The 26,556-nt window shown below is 38.8% G+C and overlaps 1 protein-coding gene across 1 annotated transcript in view; it reads right to left on the bottom strand.

The window, feature by feature from the left end:
- Positions 1-26,556, bottom strand: part of thsd7ba (thrombospondin, type I, domain containing 7Ba) — a 195,366-nt gene that overhangs the window by 93,541 nt on the left and 75,269 nt on the right. Inside the window, exons 6-8 of the mRNA XM_059342920.1 lie at positions 8,407-9,265; positions 5,106-5,354; positions 3,977-4,146 (exon numbers count right to left, since the gene is read on the bottom strand). Coding sequence (XP_059198903.1) covers positions 3,977-4,146; positions 5,106-5,354; positions 8,407-9,265 — 1,278 coding nt within the window. The remainder of the gene's footprint in view (positions 1-3,976; positions 4,147-5,105; positions 5,355-8,406; positions 9,266-26,556) is intronic.

The raw sequence follows: 26,556 nt of genomic DNA, 5'->3' as shown, positions 1-26,556 counted from the left end.
ACATTACAGTTGACGTATTGATCTTTGTCCCTCACATCTATTGGTTCAAAGAGCTGCCCTCATTGATATTCTTTTTTCAGCTAACATATTCACTGTTCAAATACAGCCCTGATCTAGCATTTTCAATGCATGGTGAGTTAAAGGAGGAATCCGATAGAAACTGCCAGAACACCTGAGCTAAGACATGAGGACACCCAGGACTCAGCAAGTAGGCACTATAAGAAAATATAGATGCTGCAAAATTAATGTTATTATCAAATAAATGGTTATGTTTATTAGGCAGGAAGGAGTGTGATGTGCGAAAGAGAAGCTTATAGTTGAAAGTCATTAAAAACTACCCACTGTGCTTAATTAAAAAGATAAATGGAATACTTGGTATGCATGCTCCTAGTTTTTTTTTCTTCTAATGATTGATTTTATAAGCCTAAAAGTTTCATTTTGTTTAATTGAAATTTTGTAAGAGTATCACTTTTTAGCACAGCCGTTCAGAGTTCGCTCGGTAAAACTAGTTGCCTTGGTGATACTGGCTTTTTAATTTCTATTAATATAAATCTATTTTTTAAAAGTAACTTTGCTTCACATGGAACCTGGTCACCCTGTGGTAGCTCGGGGCGGTTAACACAGCTAAAATCCATTTTTTTGTTTTTATTTGGTCAGCTGAAATGTATGCACTGTGAACACAAAACCAGACTAAATTCAAAACAAACCAAAAGTATACATTTCCCTCTGATTCAGACTAACTTGTGAAAGTGCCGCAGGTGTTTTATCTTTTATTAATCAGTGTTAATCAGCATTTTTGTTTATTTCCTTTGCTTCTATCATTATCTATTATCCACAGTGGTTCATGATACATAACTAAATATGACAGTTCCAATTACAACTGTGAAACAGGGTTGTTAGTACTGTGAAACAGAGCTACTCGGTTAAGTGTAGGTAGAAATAGACTTGTTTAAGGTTAGGGAAAAAACAGGGCTCAGGAGAATATTCCAGAGTGCGCTTCATGGAGGAGCAGCATAGTTTGGTGGGTCTCTGATTTTGCACAAATTTGCGAAGTTTTTATGTATTTTTATAATATTTTTGATGGATACTTCTGTGGAGAGAAGAGTTTATTCAAGAGAGGAGCTTTTTTCATTGAAACGGAGCAAGTCTGGAGGACACCATCACACTATTCCAGCTGAGTTGAAGAGGTGTTTTCGTGGTTGCCATGCTGGTGCAAAAGTTAAGGCTCGGAAATGGAGATATAAGCCTTTTCTGCTGTCCGTCATTATGGGGAATGTCAACTCTCTGCCCAACAAGACTGATGAACTGGAGATACTGGTGAAGACTCAGAAAGTATACTGTGAGTGTAGTCTCTTGTGTTTTACTGAAACGTGGTTGAATCAAAACATCTCAGACTGTCTCATTCTCACAGAGATTCTACCAGACTAACTGAATTTCCCCTTGGGGATAAATAAAGTAATTTTGATTGATTTGATTTTGATTTGATTTGAAATACTACTTCCATACGTAACTACAGACACAGTTACATGGGTGATGTAGAATGTCATGTTTCTACATACGGAAGTGAATTTACATGTTAACTTCAAAAAACAACATTAACTTTTAGTTTCAAATGTGACATGAACACTGGTCTTCTGGGTCAAGGTCTGAGTCTGCCAACCCTGAACAGACCCTCTCTGCCCTCCTCATTACCTCCCATCCTAATTACTGCAGCTGCTAGAGGTCAACAACAACCATCAGCATGGGCTGTATTAAGATTCACCCCTTTGCTCACTGTTACATGGGTCATCTACAAATTAGAGCATAACAGCTTTTGTAGGTTTACCTCAATGAGTGAATGAGAAGAGCCTGCATAGTTGGGAGCAAAAGACAATAATAAAGGCTTCACAATCAGTTAAGCTGATTTGGTTCAGCGGAGCCCCCCAGGGACATTGCAATAGATATCAGATTTAAATTAATTCAACCAAAAAATTGATAATCATCAATTCATTATTTTACATCCAAAGATAGTTTTGCTATAAATGAATCCTAGATTTTGTTTCATCAAGCATAATAATGAGCATAATTCATAGAGGGATGATCAAGTGCCACTTGATTCTGAAAGTAAATCCATTGTTCCCATGGTTTATAGCTGATGCACTATATTTGTTAAAATGCACTGCCCCTGCAAGTCAGTATCAGCCATATATCTCAACCTCATAAAACATTTTACTTGCTACCTGAAAATGACCATTTCCTCTTACAATCCAGGCCAGAGACAATTACACAGATACTTGTACAATATGATGCAATCTACTGTGTTAAAGTCACTGTGTCCATCCACACATTAAAGTGATTTACTCACTTAGATTTCCTGCACTAACATTAATAGGTCAGGAAGGCAAGACTTAAAACACTAAAGTAGAAAATCTTTGGTTGTTCTGTGTGCCTTCTGAGATTATTCATGTGTGACAACAGTTTTTGATGTATATTTCCACCATGTTAGACTGCGAAAATCTGGTGGCAAGCTACTTTGTGTTAATGAATAAAACCCACGAGGCAGCTGTTGGTGCATTTCCTCATGAACATGTGCATTTATACAGAGGCTCTGTCTGGTCTTGGAGTAGTGGGGACGATCGGTAGACAATAATTACGGTCTTGCCTCAAGTAGCACTAGTACTACAGCTGGGTATTTTCGCAAAAACGCCAAATTGAGATTTGCTTGTTATCTAAAGAGGAAATTAGGGTTGTGATTGCTGCTGGAATAAAGGTAAAATGTTATTTTCCTTCTCTGTAATATATAATCATCCTACAACAAGCACTACTTTTATTCCTATTCTTAATAATAATATGAATAATTCAAAGATGTATTATAAGTAAGAATCAATATTTTCTTGATTTTAAGAGTTTCTTAATATAGCGCATTTCAGTCACAACAGGACAAAGCTGTTTACAGTGCCTCTTATTCACCCACACACATCAATGGCAACGATGCTGCTGAGCCAATGGGGAGTAATTTTCAGTGTCCAGCTCAATTATTTTCTGGTGTGACCATTAGGGCTTCACAAGGTTGCTAGCATGGCTATAGATTTCTTGCCCGTGCACAGTCATTCTCGGTGTCTTAGTTGGTTCCCTGGCATCCTCACAGTTTTGTCAGGACTCCAGGAAATAGTCCAATACACACCCCTAAAACAATCACACCTTACATTTAGGCTTTGTATAGATTAAATAGAAGTGTAACACTGTGTAAATTAGTGAGCTATAGGGGTGCTAATAGGCTAATTTTGGTTCTTTGCTGCAGAGTGAGGTAAGTGCTCTCCACCTTATTCCAGTCCCCATGTTGAGTGCAGTTAACCAGCTGGTTGCTGTCGCATCATAATAAGAATATATACATGAGAAAAAGGCAAGAAACATTTCTACATATTCTCAAAGATGCAAAACTATTCCTTTAAGAGGCGTGGAACATCTGCAGAATGAAGATCAGATCAGCTTTTCATCCGTTGCAGCTTTTTGCTGTTATGCTGTATATTGTAAAGGAGGGTATCTTCATTATAGCTGCTATCAATATATTTTCTTGCTGCTTTGTAGTTTGCTGTTTCCCAACATGAAATAAGTGCCAATATTTTTTTCATGAAACTGAGGTGAAAAATTATTCTGGTGCCGCATCAAACAGTTCATAGTGAAAAAACACGAGATGTAAAATGCACTACTTTACATGCAGTGGGTACCTTGGCTACAGTTTACTGTAGCTAAAAAAACTGTGTGAATAAACTTTTCTCTCTCGTACTTTGAACAGATACAGCAAACATTTCATGCTTGTGATTTTTCTGGCCTGTAAAAGCAACATAATACTCTTTCACTTTAATAATGTATGCTCATAGCTCATATCAAAACACACCACTGAGCTTACTTGGACTTTAGTTTTGGTTTATCTCTTGAATCCCCATGTGCATACAGCAAGCTGTTGTTCGACTGTGTCAAAGGCCTTTTTTCTTACCCTCCTTCCTGTGATGTGGTGCCAAGTCATCGGGGACTTGAACACAGTAGGTCTTCCTGGTCTGGACCCCCCTTCCACACAGAGCACTGATGTTAGCCAGCCTCCGGTCCTGCTGGCTCAGTAAGGGGAGGATGCGACATTCGCCCCAGTCAGTAGTCCTCCACTCATACCTGACAGGGTGCACACAGACATGCAGACACATTTGCAATGTCACCAAGTGAACAGCAGTTAAACGTGGAGTCACTGTTTGATATGTCTTCGGAAGAACACAGAAGTATCATGTTTGTATATTTGCAGAAACTCAGTGACACTCCACCCGGAAACAATTGATAAATGGAAGCATTTATAAGAGGATAAAGTGTCACCACACGCACCGCGGAGGCAGTCGCACACACAAACACAAAGCAAAAGACAAATTAGCGAGAGCATTCTCTGGCAAGAGCCTCTTGCACAGTATGTCAGGAGGAGGGAGGCATGATTATTTTGATTTCAAAAGTTCTAAACAAATGTTTGGTTTCCACTATGAAAAATGCAGTGGTGCAGAAAGCAATAATATCGGAGGAGTTTACCAGCCTGTAGTAATCTATCAAATGCTTAATTTCCGTAATGAGTTTTCCCTAATCATGTAAATCCTCTGCTCTCAGGCACTCCATGTAGATTTAGCAAATAAAACAAAATCTACCAGCAGGGAAAATAATTCTCTATTGACTACTTTGTTTACTGCATGTAATATTAGACAAAGTCTCTTCCAAATCAAAAAGCTCCGAAAACAATAAGTGTTTTTTTCAAACAATGTTTGTCAACCGTGTCCTGTCCATTGGGTCAGGAAATCCCAACAGTATATTAGGTTATTGTGGGTTTTTCAAGGTAATTGAGGGATCGCCATAAAAAACAAAAAAAATATGCAAAATAATTCAACAATGAAATCATGAATATTTGCAGCCTGCAGGCTTTCTTTCATAATCATTCAGGTGAAAAAGCTCAGGAATTCAAAAATTAATATTTGGTTTTAGACTTTGACACGATATGCATAAACATCTGCATCAGGAGATTACTGTCTGAATAAAGCTTTTGTTTCTGAGGACTGGGAGCTCAAAATGAGAAGATAACCTCATCTGTTGAGATCTACCTGGGGCAGTTTGGAAGTAAATCCCCTATGATGTTACAGGCTTCTTTTTCCTCAAGGGCAGGACATAGTTTCCCCCCTCCGACTGGGATCTGCGTCATGATCCGTGACCGGAGGCGGTAACCAGGAGACAGGTCGGTGGACCGGCAGGTCTTAGAGCAGGGACTCCACGATGACCAATCAGATGTCTGACAGTCTTTGGGCATCACACATGCCTGGAAGGTCAGGGGGGAGTTGTCCTTGGTACACAGACTGCAGATTGAGAAGAAAATATGTTAAAAAAGGAAAATACTTCTAGTGGATATGTTCATTTTCTGATTAACTTTGCAGTTTCCACTTCTCCATGGCAATATTAAAAGCTATAATACATCATAATAACACAGGTCTCAGCAATGCAGTCAGCCTTTACAGAAATAGGACAAAAAGCTGATATGTTCACTTAAAAATATGAAACAAGCGCATTAGCAATGCAATTACAATTCCATTGTTTAATTTGGACAGTTTAATTTGGGTGGTTATTAAGATGTGAGTACAATGCTCATTTAAGAATTTTACTTTATAATTAGGCTGCAATTAGCAAAGCAGAATGAGGCAGAACTCAGGTGGGAAATACATATTCAAAAGCTCCAATCCCACTTCTTAGCAAATACCATGCTAATCAGGCACTGTACTGTAAATGGTCCCTTCACTCTCAAGTCACAAAGCAGCGAACCTGCCTTGTCGTTGATATTAATATGCAAATATCAAACACATAACAATTTTAACCCTCTTCATCCGAGTGGCATGGAAAGAACAAAGGTCAGTCCATTATGATACTAAATCCAATATTGTAGATGAAAGAAAGTTAAAGTGGGCATAAAACAAATCTTTGTTCAGTGGTGACGCATATACATTTCGGTATCTGGAGTACAAATGCCGTCTTCCATGTATTTTTTGAAAGTGCATGACTTTTTCCAAACCATTGCCAATGCTTACTTCAAACAAAAGGTGAATACAGATATATTCTGATACATACGGTAAGAATAATGTGCTTTTTATACATAAAAGTATAAAACATGTTATTGTGGCAGCCCAAAAATTTGCATAATACAGTATGTTTACATTTACATTTAAATTTAGTCATTTAGCAGACGCTTTTTTCCAAAGCGACTTACAGGAAAAAAGGGGAACAATCAAGGTATAGTGCTATTAATAATAGTAATAGTAATTAGAGCTATTAGGGCAGCAATAAGTGCTAGTGACAATTCTTTAAGAGGAGTAGAATCAATCAAATCAAAATTCTGTAGGAGCGAAGGATCTTTTGAATCTCTCTGTCCTGCAACAGAGAGAGAGGAGCCGTCCACTGCTGTTTTTTTGCTCCATAAAGGTTTTGTGTAGCGGATGACCTGGGTATTTTAAGATGGCCTCAAACATCTTGACAGGTCATCTCTCCACCAATTGTCGTGTGGTGCTAGGAGAGATGGTGTTCTCTGAAGAGCTGGGTCTTCAGGAGGTTTTTAAAGGTAGAGAGGGAGGCCCCTGCTCTGGTAGGAACTGGTAGTGTGTTCCACCAACGGGGAACACAAAGAAGAATGCAAAGAATGATGAAGTATGTCGCCATTAAAATTCCTAAAGGTGCCAGTGCTTAGCATTTCTTTATCTGTTCATGACTGCAATATACTGTAAATGTCAAACAATAAAATGCATTATTCCAACAGGACATTATTGACAAGTGGTTTCTTATATAACAGCTTACATGAATAGCAGTCAACAATTGATTTCAACAGTCAGCTAACAGTGTCACTTTACACCAAGTAGATGGTGTATTCAGTCAATATCATTTACATGCAATGATTTTTCCCTTGAAAAGAAAGCACAAGATGGAATGTTTATTCCTGCATGAGTGGGTATGAGTCTCTGTGTGTGTGCGTGCGTGCGTGCGTGCGTGCGTGCGTGCGTGCGTGCGTGCGTGCGTGCGTGCGTGCGTGCGTGCGTGCGTGCGTGCGTGCGTTTGTGCTGTAAAATCTGTCCATACCAAATCCAAATACCAGGGCTTGCTCAAACAGCAGGAACAGGAGGGGAGCATGCACTTGACATTTACTATGATAGTGCCCCGCCACCATGCTAATATGCTGCTGAAACACAAGCTCTCACATAATCCAGGTGTAATTGAATAAATAACCACCATCAATAAAAACCATTTAATTCCACTGAATACACCTCCACATGAGGCAAATGACCCACTGGGATCATGAGGGGGGATGACCATTGATCATGTCCCTCTCATGTTACGGAACAATGGGAGTGTGGGAAAAAAACCTGAAAAACAATATCAACTCCATTAGGACTATTTCACCTGACAGACACCCACATTCAGCCACAGAGCACATTTTTACAACTCGCCGCATACTCTATTTCAGTGGGAAAGGAGATTAATGTAAGACAAATTCAGTTATCTGCTCAGGTCTGCTCCCCAGACCAACTACCAACCTACTGCTTCCACACAGCCGCCTCGCTTTCATTATAATCTTGGATTTATCTCGAACATAAAGAAATGCCTTGTTTTCCTGTGGGTTTATTTTCTCCATGTATTGATCTCATGTTCACCCTTTTTTTAACTCTTGCTTTATGAAAAGTGGAGCAGCTTGGTGAGATTGGCTTACTCAAGGCCGTAGCCATGGAGTCAAGGAATTCCACTGCGAAACAATAACCATTCACAACATTATGGCTTCCATGAACTTCACAAAAACAAACAACCACAATAGACAGTGATGTAGCAACACACATATTGCATTCTAGTTTTTCCCTTTTTAATACATTTAAAAATAATTAAATAGACAGTGCTGTAATTGACAATGATTATAAACAACCAATTCCAAAATCGCTGTCTAAAATGTTAAGAAATCAGAATGTGATCATTTGTCATGTGTTTAATTGAAAACTATACAAAGACAGTTTATTTTATGTTAAATATACAATCTGAATTCTGAATTTCATCGATCAACACATTTTTTTCCAAAGTCTTTCTTGCTATTTTTAATAATTAATATTTGTATTTCTGTATTTTTGTAGTATTTTGGAGGCAAATTCCTTGTATGTGCACATGTACCTGACCAATAAAGATGATTCTGATTCTGAATTTGTGTTTATTTATGTTTTACAAGCATTGTGGGTACCCACAGATGGCAACACCACTTGGACAAACCACATCCAGAACTGCAATACACCATAATACAAAAACGTAATACGAAAGAAAAAAGTACCTTAATATCAGTGGGGAATATTTCCCTCCAAACACATATAATAATTCCTACATTGTGCTTACCTCAGCATAGCGTTCTTGCCATCACTCCGTGTGCAGCGGACTTGTCGTGTCTGGTATCCCACCTCCAGTTGCCATGACATGGGGTACTTGTGCGCATGAGCGTGGTGGTGGTGGTGGTGGTGGTGGGAGTGGTGGTGAGAGGCCTGTGTGTGCAATGTGACTGTGTTGTTCTCATTCAAGTTGGTGCTGAAGTCCACCGTGGTCCTCCCGCTTAACAGAGCGTCCTTTTGATGGGGCAGTCGGCACCCGCTCCAGGCCCCTACTTTAAGGCTGTACTGGTACTCACCCTCACCAGCAGGGCAGTCAACAGGGCTAGAACAAGTCCTGGTCTCAGTTAAGTTGGGGCAGCTCGCACCTCCGTACATGGGCGTGGCCAGGACGTGTCGAGTCCGATGCTGCAGGCCAGAGCTGCATGTTTTGCTGCAACTAGACCAGGAGGTGAAGTCAGAAACTACGCAGTCCTGGGGGCAGGGGATGAGGCACGCCTGCTCCACAGGGGGTTTCTGGGAAAAGAACTCACATATCCTCAAGGTGACTGTGGTGCGGTTTGAGGCGCGCACACAGTGGACTTTGCGCCTCTGGATGCCGTGCTGTGCCGTGATGCACTCAGCCGTCCTCAGCTTGAGCTCGTTGGAAAAGAAAGGGACGAGAACACATCCCCCCCAGTCTGACACCTCCCACTCAAAGAGGTTCTGGTGCCAGTCGCAGACCTTGAAGCAGTGCCGCTGGCTCTCTGGCTTGTCCATGTGCTGGCAGTGGGAGTGGTGGGTAGTCCAGCCCTCCATGTGGACGCACCATATTGTTCTTGTCTGGACCCCGCCTGAACCACACTCCTCCCCGATACACTGACCCCACTGGCCTGGAACAAAGAAAAGACACATGGAAAGGGCATTTTCATTAAAAACCTGAAGCTTTGGGAGAAAAAAATGATTTAAATTGCAGCTATCTGGCAGCTTGCAATCAAGCACAATCCAAGGCCATTCACTTAACCTCCATGATTGCTTTATTCATGAACTGAGGAAGAAAGGAACAAAAGTTAAAAAAAAAAAAAGTAATCAAACCCATGGCGGACATCAATATAAAAAATACGAGGTTAGTTTGTCGGTCACAAAGGACTAGATTCATTTAGATTCTTGATCCCAAACTGATCGGTATCTTAGGCTATGTAAGACATGGCCAGCTGTGCAACCACTGGATCAGGTATTATTGTATTTGTAAAAATAAATTTGCTGATTTGCAATTGCTTGTGAATCTGGCCGAAGAGAAATATATTTAATTTAAATTATTTGTATCATCTTGTCTGCAAAGTTGAGGCGCTGCACATGGGAGGTTTTTATATATCTTCTGAACAAAGAACTATTGATTTTCTATTCAAAATAACTCAAACCAACGTAAGGAATGCATGGCATTATGCTGTGGTCTGACTCTTTGCTCAGATCGTACTGAGGGTTTAAATCATCTTAATCAACAATTACCATAGCTTAATCCAAGAATAGATTTAAGACGTGTATTAAAATAAATGTTAGCAGTAAAGGAATCTCTGCCTGCAAAAGATAAGGAACTTGAAATTAAATCTAACTGCCTGTACTGGGTAATTCCTAGTGAACAGAGAAAAAAAACGATAAAGAGACATCCCTTTGTATGTTGATAGTTTAACTGGTAAACTGACATAATGACATTTCATATCTCACAAGTTCTGACAGTTGATACAGTCGATAGCGAAGTTAGAAAACAGAGTAGGTGGTGAAGTTAATCCAACATGTTCCCCATACATGAATGAAGTATTGTTGCTTTGGTTACATTTGATATAACAAAATCTAAAACATAAATATTGTTGCACAAATTATGTGAACATTATGATCAGTCATACTGACATTTGAAGCTTAGGGCGACACGGGGAGCTAAAACTAACTAAACAGCCATGTGAAGCTTTGCTCACAAAGGTGTAAAATCCCTTTTCACTCCTCATATAATGCTCAGTCCAATATATTTCACACACAGTGTAGTTATGAAAGAGAGTGGCAACTTCATTTTTTAAGGTATTCACCATCATATCTGAGTGATGATGTGGTTGAATTCTGCAGCGTGAAACAGAGTGACGCTATGCAGTCACTACTTGGTAACATCAAAGTGTGTGTGACAAAAGCACAGTGATTTTCCACCTCTGACAAATAGCAAAAAGTAGAAGTACTCTGTGGTCAGAGAGGGAACAAAATTGCTGATATCTTTTTCCCAGCTGTAAAACCTTGCGTCAGCATCAAATTGCGGCTTAAAATGTAATACTTATATGGATTCAAGGTTGACCGCACAGCTATTTCAGTAAAGGTAACTCCAAACTTTTCACAACTACCCTCAAGTCGAAATAGAGTGAGGATATGATCCTCAGAAAGGCTTTTTAATCTAATGTTAACCAAACCACTGTTCATCAATAGTTTATTCATTCACATGGGGCAAAGAAAAAAACTGCCTAAAGAAGACATTACGAAAATAATCACTTTTGCATGGTTCTGCACATACATTCGGGTATGTGGAGCACATACCAACCCACACACTGTGAAATAAATAAAACAGTCAGTCTTTTGTGGGCTGCCTTGATCGGAAAACATGGAATTCAACAAGCCTTTCAGATTTGGCTCCCCTTCCTATGTCATATGCAGGCTCACTAGTATATACTGTATGTCCCCTGTATGGTTTCTTCCCCAATATACGGTTTGAGCTCAACCCTTTCACAACATGAACCACATCTAAAAAAAGCTTTCTGGGACACGCTGAACAGTTTTCCAGTTAAATCACATGCTTCACTTTGCAACAGGCTTTGAGGTAAGTTTCCTATCATTTGGTGGGTGTGTCAACTGTGTTATTCAATCAGCAGCGACATGTACAAGTGCATCTCAATACATCAGAATATCATGGAAAAGTATATTTCCAGTACTTCAAGTCAAATAGCCCCAACCAAGTATTGAGTCATACGGATGAACATACTTTTCAGAGGCCAACATTTACATATTTCTTTTGTAATATTCAAATATTTTTTGAGACATTGAATTTTAGGTCTTCATTAAATGTAAGCCATAATCATTATAGTTAGAAGAAATCAAATAAATTAAGACATGAAATGTTTCATTCTGTGTAATGGATCTATATAATGTGTTATCTCCACTGTTTGAAATCAATTAATTACATAAATAAACTTTTCTATGACATTGTAATCATCTTGGGCTTCAAACATGAGGTTTGTAAAGACAAGGTTTTTACCAAGGTTTTTAAATTCCAAAGAAGTGGGGACGCTTAAACGTAAAACAGAATGCATCAAATTCAGAATTCAGAGTGTAAATTTACAAAAACAAAAGTTTCAGTTTGCACATTAATCTTTTTTAATTTAATACATGTCAGAAAGGTTAAACGAGTTACCGCATTGTGTTTAAAAGTGTTACACAATATCCAAACTTTTTGCAGGGAAGATTGTACATTTCTCTTTGTGAGACACTGATTTATATTCGTTTTACACTTTGATTTTGTATTGTGCTTTTTCATTTTCATTTTTTATCTGACCCCGATTCTGTAATACAGTTTTGAAGAAACCCTGCTGATTTAAAAAGGCAGTGTGCTTGTATAACATGGAGTTTAACCCACGCAACTTTAGTCGGGGCTGAACATGTCCCTGCAGAAAGATTTTAATCATAAAGAGTTTTCTGGCACAAAGTTCTGAAGGTGTAACTCTCCTTTGCTGACCAACCAGAGCCGACACATATTTTAATACTAAAGCATGTAAATATGTTTTAGTGGAAACACAAAATACAAGTATGACTGAAGCAAGATTATTACTTTAGTGGTTACTAACTGTCTAGTTCAGTTAATTGTCTTGTAAAAGATCACTCCACTAACTGATGTTGAGTATGATGAAATATATTTCAGTCATGTTTCTTTGGTTGCTGTCATTTTTTTATGAAGTGGATTTTCTCTCATTGATCTTGCCTGGAGCACCTGATGAATAATAATGCTAATCTTTCTGCAAGCCTAAATGCAACTCTACCTTCTTGATTTCAAAATGTGCTCAAATCTTGCCATGATATAGTGATCTACAGTATGCTGTAGAATGAAATAGCAGTTTCATGAAATGCTCAATAAAAGTGTGTTTAATAAAACCCAATCAAAAAACTAATTTGTTTTTCTCAATTAATTAAGAATGTGACATTGTGTCCGCATTTTGAGCAGAAGTAGGCATAAATCAGAAAAAGAAATAAATGAAATCCATTTGCTGATATGTCGACGTCCATCACGTTCACTTCTCATCCAGTTATTTTGCCACATGCTATGAAAGGGATAATTTGATTCATTTCTTCTAATTGGAATTAAATTGATGTAATAATGAGATCCTACTGCTTCCTAAATTGCTTTCGAATGACAAGTCACTGAAACTGTTTTGTGCCTTTTCGTGCCAGTGGAATCTGTTGTTAACACTTTGCTCCCTGGCCAATCATTGACGCAACAACGCAGCTTTGAAGCAGTCGCTTTTTGCTTAAGGGAGCAATATTTCAAACTGCTGAATTGTTTCATAGTTCATCGAAGCACATCATTGAGTTTATTCATCTTGGCTTTGCAATGTTAATGGGGGCTTACAGTGTAACTAACATCATTATGTTCATGTGATCTTTCTGTTTTACACTCTGTTTTGAAAGCGAAAACAATACAGCAAACTGAACGCACCGATACAAAGCTCAAAGGGTAAAACATTGAAATCATTATTACCTTATTTACAAAGAGATTTGTGTACTCTAGAAAGGAGATAGATTTTTTAATTGGCATATTTTAGAAACTAACTCAGACATGCAAATAAACACCAAGCGGTGCAGTTATGAGAGTCTGACAGATTATTGTATTATGTGTTGCAAACAAATATATACCGACACATTAAAATCTTATCACCCTTTGTTTTCATTCACACTGCAGCTAAAGGTGTTGAGACATATACCTTTGGCATAAACTGCACACATGGATATGCAATACAAGCCTGAATATGACTCGCATTTGAACTCTTGTTTTTCGCCTGTTTTGTCAATGTGCTTTCACAAGATGTGGTAATTTGTTGCACCTGCGTGAATTGACATGGAAGACAACAACAACAACACACAATACTGTCGAGGACGCCTTCTCATTAATAACTTCATTGGAGACATACCGGTCGATAAAAAAAACAGCAGACTGATAATTAATGAGCAAGAACCGTGACTTTATGGGAATAGAGTTGTATGAAGAGGTCATATTTTGGCACTTGAAGGCAAGCCATTGTTGGTTCATTTAGCTTTCTTAAGCAAAGATCATATAGGGAATGTTGAAAAGGTGTAGTAAACAACATCAGGCCAAGAAAAAACAGCCTGAATAGGAGAAGCTCAGCATATGTTCAAAAATATTTTGAATGCCAAAAGTGGACCTTCACCAACAAAAGAGCACTTTAAAATGGAAAATTGTTCCGTTTCACACTACAGTATGTGTCTGACTACACTACATCTTTTCACTCAGTTATTATTTTCAGCTTCTGAATGCATATAGGCTGCAGCATGTATTTAAACTGAGCTATCGTGATGTTGCTTCAGTTTAAATTGATAGTTTGAGCTCTGGTTTATTATATGAACTGCCAGGCTATTTGTTTACCACCTCAAAGACACTAGAGGGGCTTTGATGAGGAGAGACATGTTGTTTCTGTCAGGAGAAGCTATGCAAGATCACTCACGGCAGTGAAAACATCAATGTATATGAGAACATTTTAATTAGACAGTGGATATCAGAAGAATTTAATTTTAAAAAGTGCACTCGTACCCCCGCTTCTAGCATTCCTGCTCCGCACTGTGTTTAAAAGAGACGTTCTCAATTCAGTCAAAGCTTACAAGACCAAAAAAAAAAATTCTTATGTGGGTTACACCCTAAAATAGACATGAAAAGCCTCCACAAATATGAGATATGAGCAGCAATCCACAGCTGAGCGTACAGACCTCTAGTGTCAGCGCCGGGCAGCTGAGTGCGCTGCACTGTGGTCACTGATGGCACTCTCTCATGATAATCACTCTGTGGCCACCTTTGCTCAATGTTGCTGTTTTCACGCTGTGCCAGTATATGTGTGGCTGATTTATGGAGGTGTGATTGGGAGTGATTCTGCTGCCAGGGGAGCCAGCTAACACAAGCACTAGTTCATCTCCTAAGCTCTGAATAATCACTCTCTCGATCTGTCAGCATCAGCATCTGTCAGCCCCTCAGGAGGAACCAGTCACCCACAGCTCCTTCATTCCTGACGCACTTAGTCGCCTTGCTCACACCTCCGGGGGCCTCCGCTACCCCCGGGGTCCTCGCTATATTTACTATTCCATTTACGTACGGAGAGGAAGGAAAATAAAATGGCAAGAGGCTGAGCAGACTTCTTTACAATACAGGAAAAGACAGAAATTAAACTTAGCCGGTGTAGCGTGACTGAACACGTCTTCTCTTTTTCACCAGTGTTGGCTTGAACCCTTAAGTTGGACAAATGATAGCAAAGCTGCACGACAATAACAAGTAACACAACAAAAGCAATCTCCACTGTGCCCTGAAACCAGACAGACGGAGACAAAGAAGGAGCAAACAGCAAAGCAGTAAACTGTCTCTTAAACAGCGTCGCTCCATCAAGAGAAAACTGCACTCAACACTGTTCAATCTTTTGCCTCTTTGGTCTCTTTAATTACATTTTGGTAAAAGCATCACTGAGTCAGGTCAGTGAAGTCTTAAAGGATTTATTGGCGCTTCCAACTTAATGCCGCCATTTTGGGTCTGTTTACTGATGCTGCTTTACACTTTTACACCAGATGCTTCTGTAAGCCGTGCACTTAGCTTCAGTGTGTCACAAAAACAAGGCAAAGCTCTTTAGAGCATTTATTGATCACATCGATCTGTGTCTCTATCTACTGCACTGTGCTGAGCACTTTATTTAGCTTAAATAAGAAACACATTAATTAAATTCAACACTGCAAGTTAAACAGAACAGCACACTTTTAAGAGGAGACACTAGGTGAACAGGGTAAAACATTCAGATATCAAACTTCCCCAGCTCATTACTTATGTGCAGTGCAGATGCCGAAATCCAGTTTTGCGTGCATATGATGGGCACAGGAGCGTTTCTAGAAATAACGACCTAGCAGGACATCGTAAGGTTTCAACCACTTTTCTAGGTTTAGGCAAAAAAACGTCCTGGTTAGGCTTTATTTAAGTGATGTAGTAATTGACAAAGTGACTATTGAACGTGACATAGTTATGTAAAAATGTGATGCATGCAAGTTATGTGATATTTGAATAACATTGTTTACTTTTGTTTTTACGAAGCCCATTCTCCTGGTTTCCTAAATGCAACTTTAGCGCTAAATAATTTGTTTGAGCATAATTTATAATAACTTCAGGCTTGTAACCGGATGGTTCCTGGTTATAAAAATGTGATATAAATCAGGCAGTGAATGAAATATGAACACACCTCTCAGTAAAAGCCGTCAAAAATATTGATAGGAATGAAACTGGAAATATTGGTGTATGTAAGTGATACTGAAGTGGAGATTTCTGGTTCAGAATCAGAGAAATAACTCATGAAGAGAAAACAGCCTTTAAAGACATGTAACTGAATATTCCATATATTTTGCAGGACACTACAGGTGAATAGAGTTACAGTGTTTAAGTAATAGATGTCACTAAGAAACTTCTCCATTTAGAAAGTTTTCTGTATCATTTAAATATGCAAATGAGGCATTACCTAAAACAAACCTTTTGGCGAATTTATAAAACCCTCTACAAATGCAAAGTATAGTAAAATAAACAGCCAAATGTGTATTTTGAATGTTTCCTTTCCACTAGTCTGAAAAAAAGTCTAGTCATTTTAAGCTAAATAACTCAAATCTCAAAATTGACCAGCACATGAAAAAGCAATATTTAGCGCTAACAATATGTTCGATGTGGGAGTAATTTGCTCATCTACTCCAGTGACATATACAGGGAGTTCATAATGTTTTTTTCTCTACTCGTCAGCTTCTTTTTTTCTCCCAAACATCTGCTGAGTTTACTCACCATCCATCTTCAACTTCTCTGCCTGAGTTAAGTTTGACTCTTTGGATACATGCGTCCTTTGTCAAAACACTTTTTAATTAAATGATACCTATGCCACTGCGCCTCATTATGCACACAGCCGTCCCCCATGCCACACTTCCATCAGTTGTAATTTATGAGCAGCGAGGTGCATCCTCAATTACAACATTCATATATGCAGAAATTCATCAGATTATCATCAGGCAGTCAATCCATCTCCAGAAGGCCTGAATCAGCTCATTTTAACCAAGTGTTTATGGAGCAGGTTAGAAGGAAATTTGTCAAATGTGAGAAAGGAAGTTGAGAAATCATCGCCAGGGGACAATTCGCAAGCAGATTAAGTGACAAAAAACACTTATCACCTGCAGCTAAAAATAAAGTTTGTGTGATGATAAAAAGAAAGAGCAGCTACTGTGAGAAGTTTGACCTTCCTGCTTGAATATAAATCATATATTTCCATAAATGCTCAATAAGTGAATGCATTATGGTATTTGTGTTTTGGCTTGACAATGAGATACTTATTGCAGCTTGCATTATCCCGAGGCAAAGCATCAAATGCAGCCTCAATATCCCAAACTAATGAATTACGTACCTTGGGGCTGCAATACAATACACATGGCCCCAAAGGGCTTTCGTTATAATTTAGCATTCAGCCCTACAGCGCCAGTGCCAGAACTACTTGAATGCCTAATCGCTAACTGAATGGCCAGCAGTATAAACAAGACAACACTAACACATGTTGTGCCCATTGAGTGATGTAATCCCCATTTGAGCCAATCAGTAACTAACCAAATAAAGACAGTAATACAACCCCCTCTCGAGCCAAACGGCGTCATTTTATAACACCCAAAGTGCGTCAATGAGACTCGTTTCCTTTCATAAATTACATTAGCGGCATCTGAGATATTAAGCGCGACGAACGGACAGAGGAATAAACACATAGACTGGGGCCAAGCCAGAGTTTGTAGGCAGAGCCAGTCCCACACTCTATAAAGCATAATGCAGGACCTACAAGCTCCTCGGCTCTGATTTATCTCAAATCTATAATGCGGTAAATCATGAAGAGGATCATTTTAATACCGGCATGAAGACTTCCAAGTGAATAATCAATCATCTTTAGTCAGTATTAGCACGATTTCCTTCAGAGGGTTATCACTGTGTGGAGTGGGACTGTATTTAAAGCAGTCAGGCAACACAGTGAGGTGGACCCGAAAGATATAACAGAGGTCAGAGGAAGTAATGACCTCTGATAAATTCACTTCCTCCCGCTTTAGCTGGCGGAAACAAACAACACAGTGTTCTGACCGGCTGCATGATTATTCCATTGAAAATTGTCTATTTTTATAGTCAATTTGAATAATGGTATGGTACAACTGTATATATAGGGGTTCTTGTGTCAGACAGTCACAATGGACACAGATAGTTATTTAACTCAACATCCAACAACAACCCACAGCAGACAACTTCTAATTCAAATATGACAATACTGATTGAACACTACGTTGTGTTACAGGAGCAGCATCTTAATGCATCATATCTACAAACCTAAGGCATCGCCACAAAATACAATATTGATGATTACAATAAAGGTAAAAGAGATGTGACATGCATGCAGGGAGTGTTTGTTCAGGTCTGAAATATGGACACACACAGTATATTTATTGCATTAAGGGAGGCAACTTCCTAGGCAGTTTAACTTTATATTAAAGTACACATATTAACAAGTTGCTTATCAGCATGCATATTAGAAACATATTGGCTTTTAATTAGCTCATTAATTAATTAATTAATGCCTTATTCTAAGCCAATAACAGTTTTTTATGAGTTTTCCCTCAATAACCTTCTGATTACTACTTACTGATTTCATGAGTTCCTGTATTAAGATGTTATTGTGCTTTGCTCAAAATGGCCCTTACCATGAGAATAGTCTTTCTCACTTAATAATACTTAGAAATACGTTCTGTTCTTGTGAAAGAAAATACATCTTAATTGTGTCCAAATAAATGTAAATCATGTCTTTCCAACTGAGACAATGTTCCCCATTCTAAAGTTAGGTCTTGCTCATAACTATAGTTTGACATATATTAACCCACAACTTATTCTAAAGTTCCCTCCTCTTCACACTTAATAAACCCATTATAGCACAAAGCTACGGCCGTGAACGGACCCTATTCTTAAGTGATGGGTTATACCTTGAAAGAATTGAGGTCTTTTGAGGTTCTATTCCCATTGAGTGGCGGAAGAACAACGTTAGCACAAGTGGAAATATCTACTTTATTAATGGACCACTTCAGAGGTTTTCAAACACACTACTAGTGAATTAGTTATGAGCGAGATCGCACTTTAGAATGGGGAACATGGTCTCACTTAGAAAGACCTTATGGTATTTGGGAGCGTATTTGGTAGTTTTGTTGCATGAGAACAGACCTCATGAAATAAGTCTTAAGTGTGACTACAACCTTATAAGGCCCGGACTGTACAAAGCGTGTTAAGATGGTAATTTATGCAAAGAAACTTCCTTACTTGTAATTGATAAGGAGGTTATTGAAGGTAAACTCTGGACCGAGTAGTCATAGAATAGGTTCATGCAGCCATTAAAAGTGCTTTATAATGACTAATAAAGAACCAATAGCTTACTAATATGCTAGTCAATGGTGAATGGGTGTACCTTAATAAAAACTACTACCACCACTTGTATTGTGACAAGGAAGACTGACTTTGGATTAAAATCAATTACAGACAAAATGACAAATAAACACAGTGCATCACCCCCCAGCTGCTGCCAGGATAATTGCTTTCTCCACACCCAACCTGCAGTGCTAACCAATAATACCATTGCAACCTCAATAGGACAGGACATCACACACCCACTCAATCACATCCTTTCCCCACTGCCCTCTGGGTGCAGGTACAGAGCACTAAGGTGCAGAAGGGCTCGCTCTGGGAAAAGCCTAATCCTTGTATTGTAGCCGCCTTAAACAATAGACCTCGCTTAACAAGCATGAGTGTGTATGTTATATTTGTCATGTACAGTGCTGTGCAGAGGAATGTTGGGGCAATAAAGTCTAAGCCTATCCAAAGACACATTTTACAATATTTCTGTTTAGATTTGTATGTAAAACTAAGCACACATACAAGCTGCAAAATGGTTATAAATGTGTGCTTGAACCGGATTTGAGTCCTTTAACTGAATTGAAACTCACCGGTAGCTCAAAAAAAACAAATCTGGATATATGACTGTATATGCACAGACGAAGAATAATGTTGCATTTCTTATTTTCCTCTGCTGCCTGATATTTCTTTTTTTTTTTCTTTTTTCCGGATCATTGCTTGAGTCACATTCGTCTTTGTTTCTCCTCTGTATATGCTAACCTGCCCACAGCAGTGGGCTGTCAGAGAGTTTCAGATGGGTGCTGCTGCAAACACTGGCTCCTTCTGTTAAGTCAAGACAAAACAAGCAAAGGTGGGTGGATAAATAATTTAAGAAAGAGCCGACACAAACATAATTTTCCTGGGTGTCCAAGGTGACATGATAAAGATCCTGCACTGAGCCCTTTCAGGTAACCTATCGACTGATTTTAGTGAATGAGATTCTAAGCTTTAAGGGGAATTTGTGTTATTTATTTTTTGCACGAATACCTGCAAATTCTGCAAAAAAAATAACACTATTAACAACACTTTACTTTCAAACTCAAGTTCTGATATCTGGGGGCATGGTGACACTGCTACACACAGCTTCACTGATAAAATTAGCTACAGAATACATAATTAAACTTGAAACGTGTTGAAAAATGTGTGATTGCTCCCGCAGTTTCCCCTGATAGATCCTGTTGGTATTCAATTAACTTGGTGAGTAAAATGTTATCAAGTGAAAGATGTGATGTCCAAATGTGTAACAGGTTGACAAAAAGTATTCAATTACGTGTGATGTCATGACAGCACAGCACAGCAGGGCACGAGATTTTTTTATACTGGAGTTTGACAATTAATCCCATTTCCTTTTTTTTACTAATACTGATCATGGCATGTCCTGCTGTCTCTGAAAATATTCTCTCGGTCGAACCTCGACCAGATTTCTTCTCCAACTGAAATCAATGTTTAGCTGTTCTAATAACTAGCCTTTGGAGACCTGGTAGTTCATCTACAAAGCAGATATTGTATTTCCTCTAAGATCCCGTTTATACACATAGATCGCACTTTGATTTTAGGTTGAAAAAGCCCAGCGGGGGTTTCTTTGAGAATCAATGTGTTTACACTTCTAAATGCCACAGTACTTTGGCCGATATCACTTTAAGACTACGGTGGGGACCAGGCAGACGTGTGCTTTACCTCTGCGGCGATCAGAATCTTCATCCTTGTAATTGCCTGTCTCATGTGGTGTTCTCAAGTCCCTGCACCAGCCCGTGTAGAGGTGACATGTAATTTGATAGGATGTCATTCACTCCTCTGTCTCACTGTCTTCCGCTGACCTGGGATTTCTCTCCCCGTGAGCACAGGAGCAGAACTAATGGCCATATCTACAGGTAGCAACCTGAGAAAAGACCCTGGTGTTTTGGTAATGCAGGTGACGAGGGTCATGGGATAAAGGACAGAGATAAAGTGACAATTGTATCTCTGGCAAAGCAGCACAGCCCGCTGATGATTCTATAACAAGAAAAAAAGACACTGTAAGGCTTTTTTCCCCTGGTAACCTCTTGATTAATACACAGGCCCACATAAAGTGTTAATAATTTTGTTTTCAGACACAATCCTCTGTAAATTGTGGTTTAATTTTCATTGTGATATGTTTGGAAGAGATTGATTAATAACGTTTTGAGAAGATATACACTTTATCTGTCAAAAATAAATCACATTGACACAATAATTTCATGGAAAGAGGTACAAAATATTATATTCCAACTTTATGTGCAACTGTATTTTAGCAATTGAACAGCACCAAAATAAAACGATGTAACTTAAATTCGAACTCCTTTTCTATTTATTTAGCTTTAGTGACATTTATGAATGACTATGCAGCTGAATTTTTAATGGACTTGAAAAAAGAGAATGCCAACCATGCCACATGTGTTGGCATACAAGAAATGAACAGAATGAATAAAGGGATTATATTCAAGAAGAATTAGTCGGTACATGTATTTGAGGAGAGTCTTGACAAGCTAGCCTTCATGGTTGAATATGCGGAAATTTCATTTGAGCACTGATTGCTGATGCACTACAGAGGTTTTCCTTGAGCTGCTCTCAGATTGAGCAGCAATTCCCGAAGTGCTGCTCTATTTCTGCTCAAGAGTAAGGTAAAAGCACTTCAGATTGTGGCAGGCAGGTCTCATTTACAACAACAATATAAGCAAGCAAGTGCTCTTACCTAAACAACAACAGTGGTGCTTGAAACAACATCATCTAGTGTCATAAAGGATCTCAATTGGTTAAATAACTATTTCTATATTAACAATAAAATCATTAATTAAATAGAAAGAGGTTGATATACTTAACTATGTATCCTATATATATTGTATATGTTGATATATTACCAACAAGAAGACAGGAGTAGCGATAAAGAAGCTAAGCTAAATACAGCTATAAATGGGTGAAACATCTAAACATATTTTAATGACAAAAAAGGCCCACCTAAAAAAATTTAAGGGCCACTATATTTAAAATATTTTCACATCAAATAGGCCTGTTAAAGTTGATGCACCAACTCAAGCTGTTCTTGTCAAAGCCACAAGACTCAGACAAGAGTTGCTGCTCTACCACTGCCTTGGTCTGTTAGTTTGTGTTATTGTGTGACATTAGTAAATCTGATCTGAATAATACATTTATTAATAAATCCAAGCATTCCCTTTAATGCAAATAAGTCTTTACATCTGCTGTATGTGTACATATGCAGCTGTTTGCTGAAACATATATTATAACAAGTCAATAAAGTGAAAAGATGAAATTAGAGTTTACAGCTTATTTTGCAGTGTTCAGGAAATCAATTAGTGGTATAATAATGAAATATTATTTAAGGAAAGATTGGCATTGTAATGAAGGAAAATGAACATGTACAGTTATAGGAGACAGGAGTCAAGTTCAGCGCTGTCAAAGTCACTTATTTCTCAATCTATGTTTCTTTCTTTGTCACCCTATATCCTGCAAAATTGGTACTCCTCGAGAGGGCAGTCCTACTGCTGCCCATTTATTAAGAATTTAATGGGAAAGTGTTTTTATAGATATTTAATAAAAGTATTACAAACTATATCTTACGCTTTATATCTATTTGTTTAACACTGTACTCAATACTTGCTTATTAGGTTACAACATGTCTGTATGTTGTGATTCTGAAAAGAAGACATCAGGATCTTTAGTATTGATCTTCTCATCCCAACCATTACCTGCCTCTCTCACTGAGAATGAATGGCAATTCATGAATACACTGCTATCTTTGAAAGCATCTTTGTCTGCAGGGTTTTCATGTTCCAGAGTCATTTCATGGTGCAGATTTAAAACAGAAATTTGTTTTTTTCCCTTTAATCAACCACAAACTGGCCCCGCAGCTGAGTTGAGGACCAATTCAATGTGAACCCAGAGCCAGGAGAGTTTCTCTGACAGAAGAAGCGATTACCCGAGTCAGGTAGCCTGCAGAGTGTAACCTGCAGAGGCTAAATACTTCAACTATCCTCCATCTGTCATTTGTGTTCCCTTTGTCCCTCAGTTATTAATCAGATGCTCCCTCATTCATGGTTGGTCATCTGTGGGGAGGTCAAATAAATAATGACTGGACAAAATAACATTTACCAGTATCCCTATCATTCAAACCACGCAGTCACCTGAATGACATGGGGCAACACAGGACTTTTCCTTTCCTGATTTCCTGAAGTCAGCAAAAGCTTAGTGTTCAGCTAAAGGAAACTTTTTTTTCCTATGTTGCACCTAATAGTGAAAGTACAATATAGAAAAAATAATACAGTACGCTTTCAAATGTGAAATTGAAAAATCGCTCAATATACTGTGGAAGGCTGCTATGTGCTGCTGTACATTGATAACCACACGATCACCTCAGCCCAAATACACAGCACAACAGTCTGTGGCCTGTCTTTATCAGGGATCCAAACAAAGGCATCAGCCACTGTGCAGCCACAGTAGTTGTTATCACTGAGTCCATTAGAGATGTGCAGACACCTCCGACTCGATTCCTCTGGGAGACTTATAAGAAAGGACAGGAAACTAATGGATAGTTTGGGAGTTCTGATAGTTGGGGGAGGTGTACCTTCCTTCATCTCCGTCAGATAACACAGAGGACGCTCTGGCTGTAGTGTGCAAATAAGCTAAAGTCGAATAAGAGGAGACACTGCATGAATTATTTTGTGGCTGGTCTGTTGTTCGGATCAGTTGCTCAATCCAAAATATTTGTCCTGAATGAGATATTTTTATAGACTAACGTACCTTGGACATCAACTTTTATGCAACGCACATGAGCCCATACAAGCTACACAGTGTGTCAGGAGCATAGCAGCAGCAGGTCCGATCCTGAATTAGTTTATACACAGGATGCATTCAAGCACAGTGCTGGCTGTAGGTCAGTCGTGTTTTGGCAGCACTCAGGGGCAAATTCTATACAACAGTAGTTGCACACAGCCCTTGATAATTATATGCCGTTGTCCTTTTCACGGCTAGTGCTCATTTTGTGTTAGTTGCTCATGTATTTTTGCTTATTTGTGAAACCATGGATACAGGTACAGCGGCACATTGCTTTCTAAAGGCAGCAGAAAAGTCAATGCTGCAGCATTATTCTATCATTTAAAGGGTGAATTATTCAGATGTGCGTACATAGGTGGGTTCACGTCATGCATACATCACTTTTTACACACACAAAGGGATGTACAGCAACACCCCTCAGTTAAATCAATTATTGGCACAATTGCTCATTTGCAGTCAAATGGATCTGTTGATGAGACAGAGGATTGGAAGATGGTGAAGGCAGAGGACAACAAAGCCCTGCAGCTGAGTTGAGGACCAATTCAATGTGAACCCAGAGGATCCACTCGGTTTGCCAATTCTGAACCCAACATGTTAATAATAATGCGCCAGGTAAAAGAACAGATTATGTGCTGTTTAACTAGCAAAGTGAAGTTGGACGCTAAATGCACTTACGCCATGCACTTTAGACCATGTGATGTAGATCATCTAGGCCCAAACGATGCAGTGTGCATCATGACAATTGTTGACACTGTTTTCCCTTTAGGGTCAAGTGTTCCTGATAAAACTGGGGACTCTTTCTTGAAAGAACAGTCAGTCACTCAACAGCTCAAAGCTAAAACAAAAACAAAAACAAAACAAAACAAAAAAAAACTGGATTATGCACTGGGCCTAAGGTTTGTCTGTACAGACTCTGATGTAACATGTATTCTTGACTGATCTGTTGTCTGTTGCTTGGCATTGTTTTCTTCATTCTTGAATTCACACAAAATAAGAACGGCAGTTATGTAAGCATGGGCTCACATCAGGGAGAGGCGTGGGGGTGATGCATGGGTTTTAAATGACATTAAGCCTGCTACAGCCCACCCTGAAAAGCAGCTGTGTGGCTTGGATTTTTTCTGCTCATAACTTAAGGCAGGAATAGAGACCAGGCATTAACAGATCTGAGTAAGAATAGAATATTCCTTACCACGCACTGTCCTGGCAGATTATTCGGTACACCTATAATACAATGTAATGCAATTGCCCTACAATAAATCCTACTTTTATAAAGATACTATACATTCAGTTTTTCAGTCATTTTAGAGCCTCTAGGTAGTGGTCATGTACTGTTTTGTTATATTGTGTATAGTACAAGACTCACACTGCAATTTTGATGACATTGAAAGTCCTATTAGTTACATAAACCTGTGGTAACACCTGTCTTTTTAATGTGACTTGACACATGCTGCAGGAAGGAAATATCTGTCGTGGATGTGAACACTCTGAGGGCTCATCTTGATCTAACTAAAGTACAGCCACAAAAGCCACATCTTGAGGTATCCAGTCTGAGCTTTGTGAACATAAATCTGGCTACAGCCATACTGCCAGCAGCAACATTCACTTATCACAGGCCTCATTGACATGGTAGACGGAGTCAATGTTGCAGACTCTTGTCGAGGCTGTTTTTGCACAACAGTCATGCTCTCACAGTGTTTTGTTTCACAGATCAGGGAAGTATAAGGGGAGTATAACACTACAGACAAACTATTTTGAGACTTTTTTACTCTCCATGGGGATGCAAAAGAGACATAAAGGTATGCAGCCACAAGGAATTTATAAAATATGAAGTTTTACCTACCCAGGCCGGGAATAGCCATTGGAAGCACTGGGAGAATTTCCGAGGCCCTGACCAGCTGATTTGCCCAGATTGTAAGGCCAGTGTATAAAATACAAAATCAAGACTGGCGGAGATGTGGAAAAAAATTGATCTTCTTTCCAATATAAACTTTGCTCAGAACTTAAATATTGGTGGAATAATACATAACTGCATATTTCTAAAATACTGAACAAGAGAGTCCAAGTCTCTGCTCTATTTCGGGATCAACTGCTGAACTTCAGGACTCTGACTTGTCCTCCTTTGAAAAAGAGATGGATTACTTTGGCTTTCACAATTGCTAAACGGATACTACTGAGACACTGTAGGAAAAATCCTTACCCCCCTTATGAAGAATGGGCTACAACAATGGCTCAATAGGCTGCTTATGAGAAGGCGACATACTCAAGATTGATCGTTAAGTATTTACATATGGTCCTATTACTGTTTGGCTGACTGTGACTTGGAGGTCAATGTAGAAATCTAGTGCAACTAATGGACTACTGCCAGGGCTGGGCCATAAATTGATATTAAATTAATTTTGTGATATAAGACTAGAAATTGACCTAGATTTTTGATAACTCAATATTGTTATATGGCATGACTCCTGTTTCCTGGTTTAAAAGGCTGCATTCGAATAAAATAGTGTAATTTTTTTTAACTGATTGGTCACACGCACATTTTCATAACCAATGTTCAGTCAGTATGCATGTTGTGAAAAGAGAAAAGGGTGATGCTGAGAG

This window comes from Centropristis striata, chromosome 10 (assembly GCF_030273125.1).
Source record: "Centropristis striata isolate RG_2023a ecotype Rhode Island chromosome 10, C.striata_1.0, whole genome shotgun sequence".
In the NCBI taxonomy this organism is placed as follows: domain Eukaryota; kingdom Metazoa; phylum Chordata; class Actinopteri; order Perciformes; family Serranidae; genus Centropristis; species Centropristis striata.
This window is presented reverse-complemented; position numbering and strand designations above follow the sequence as displayed.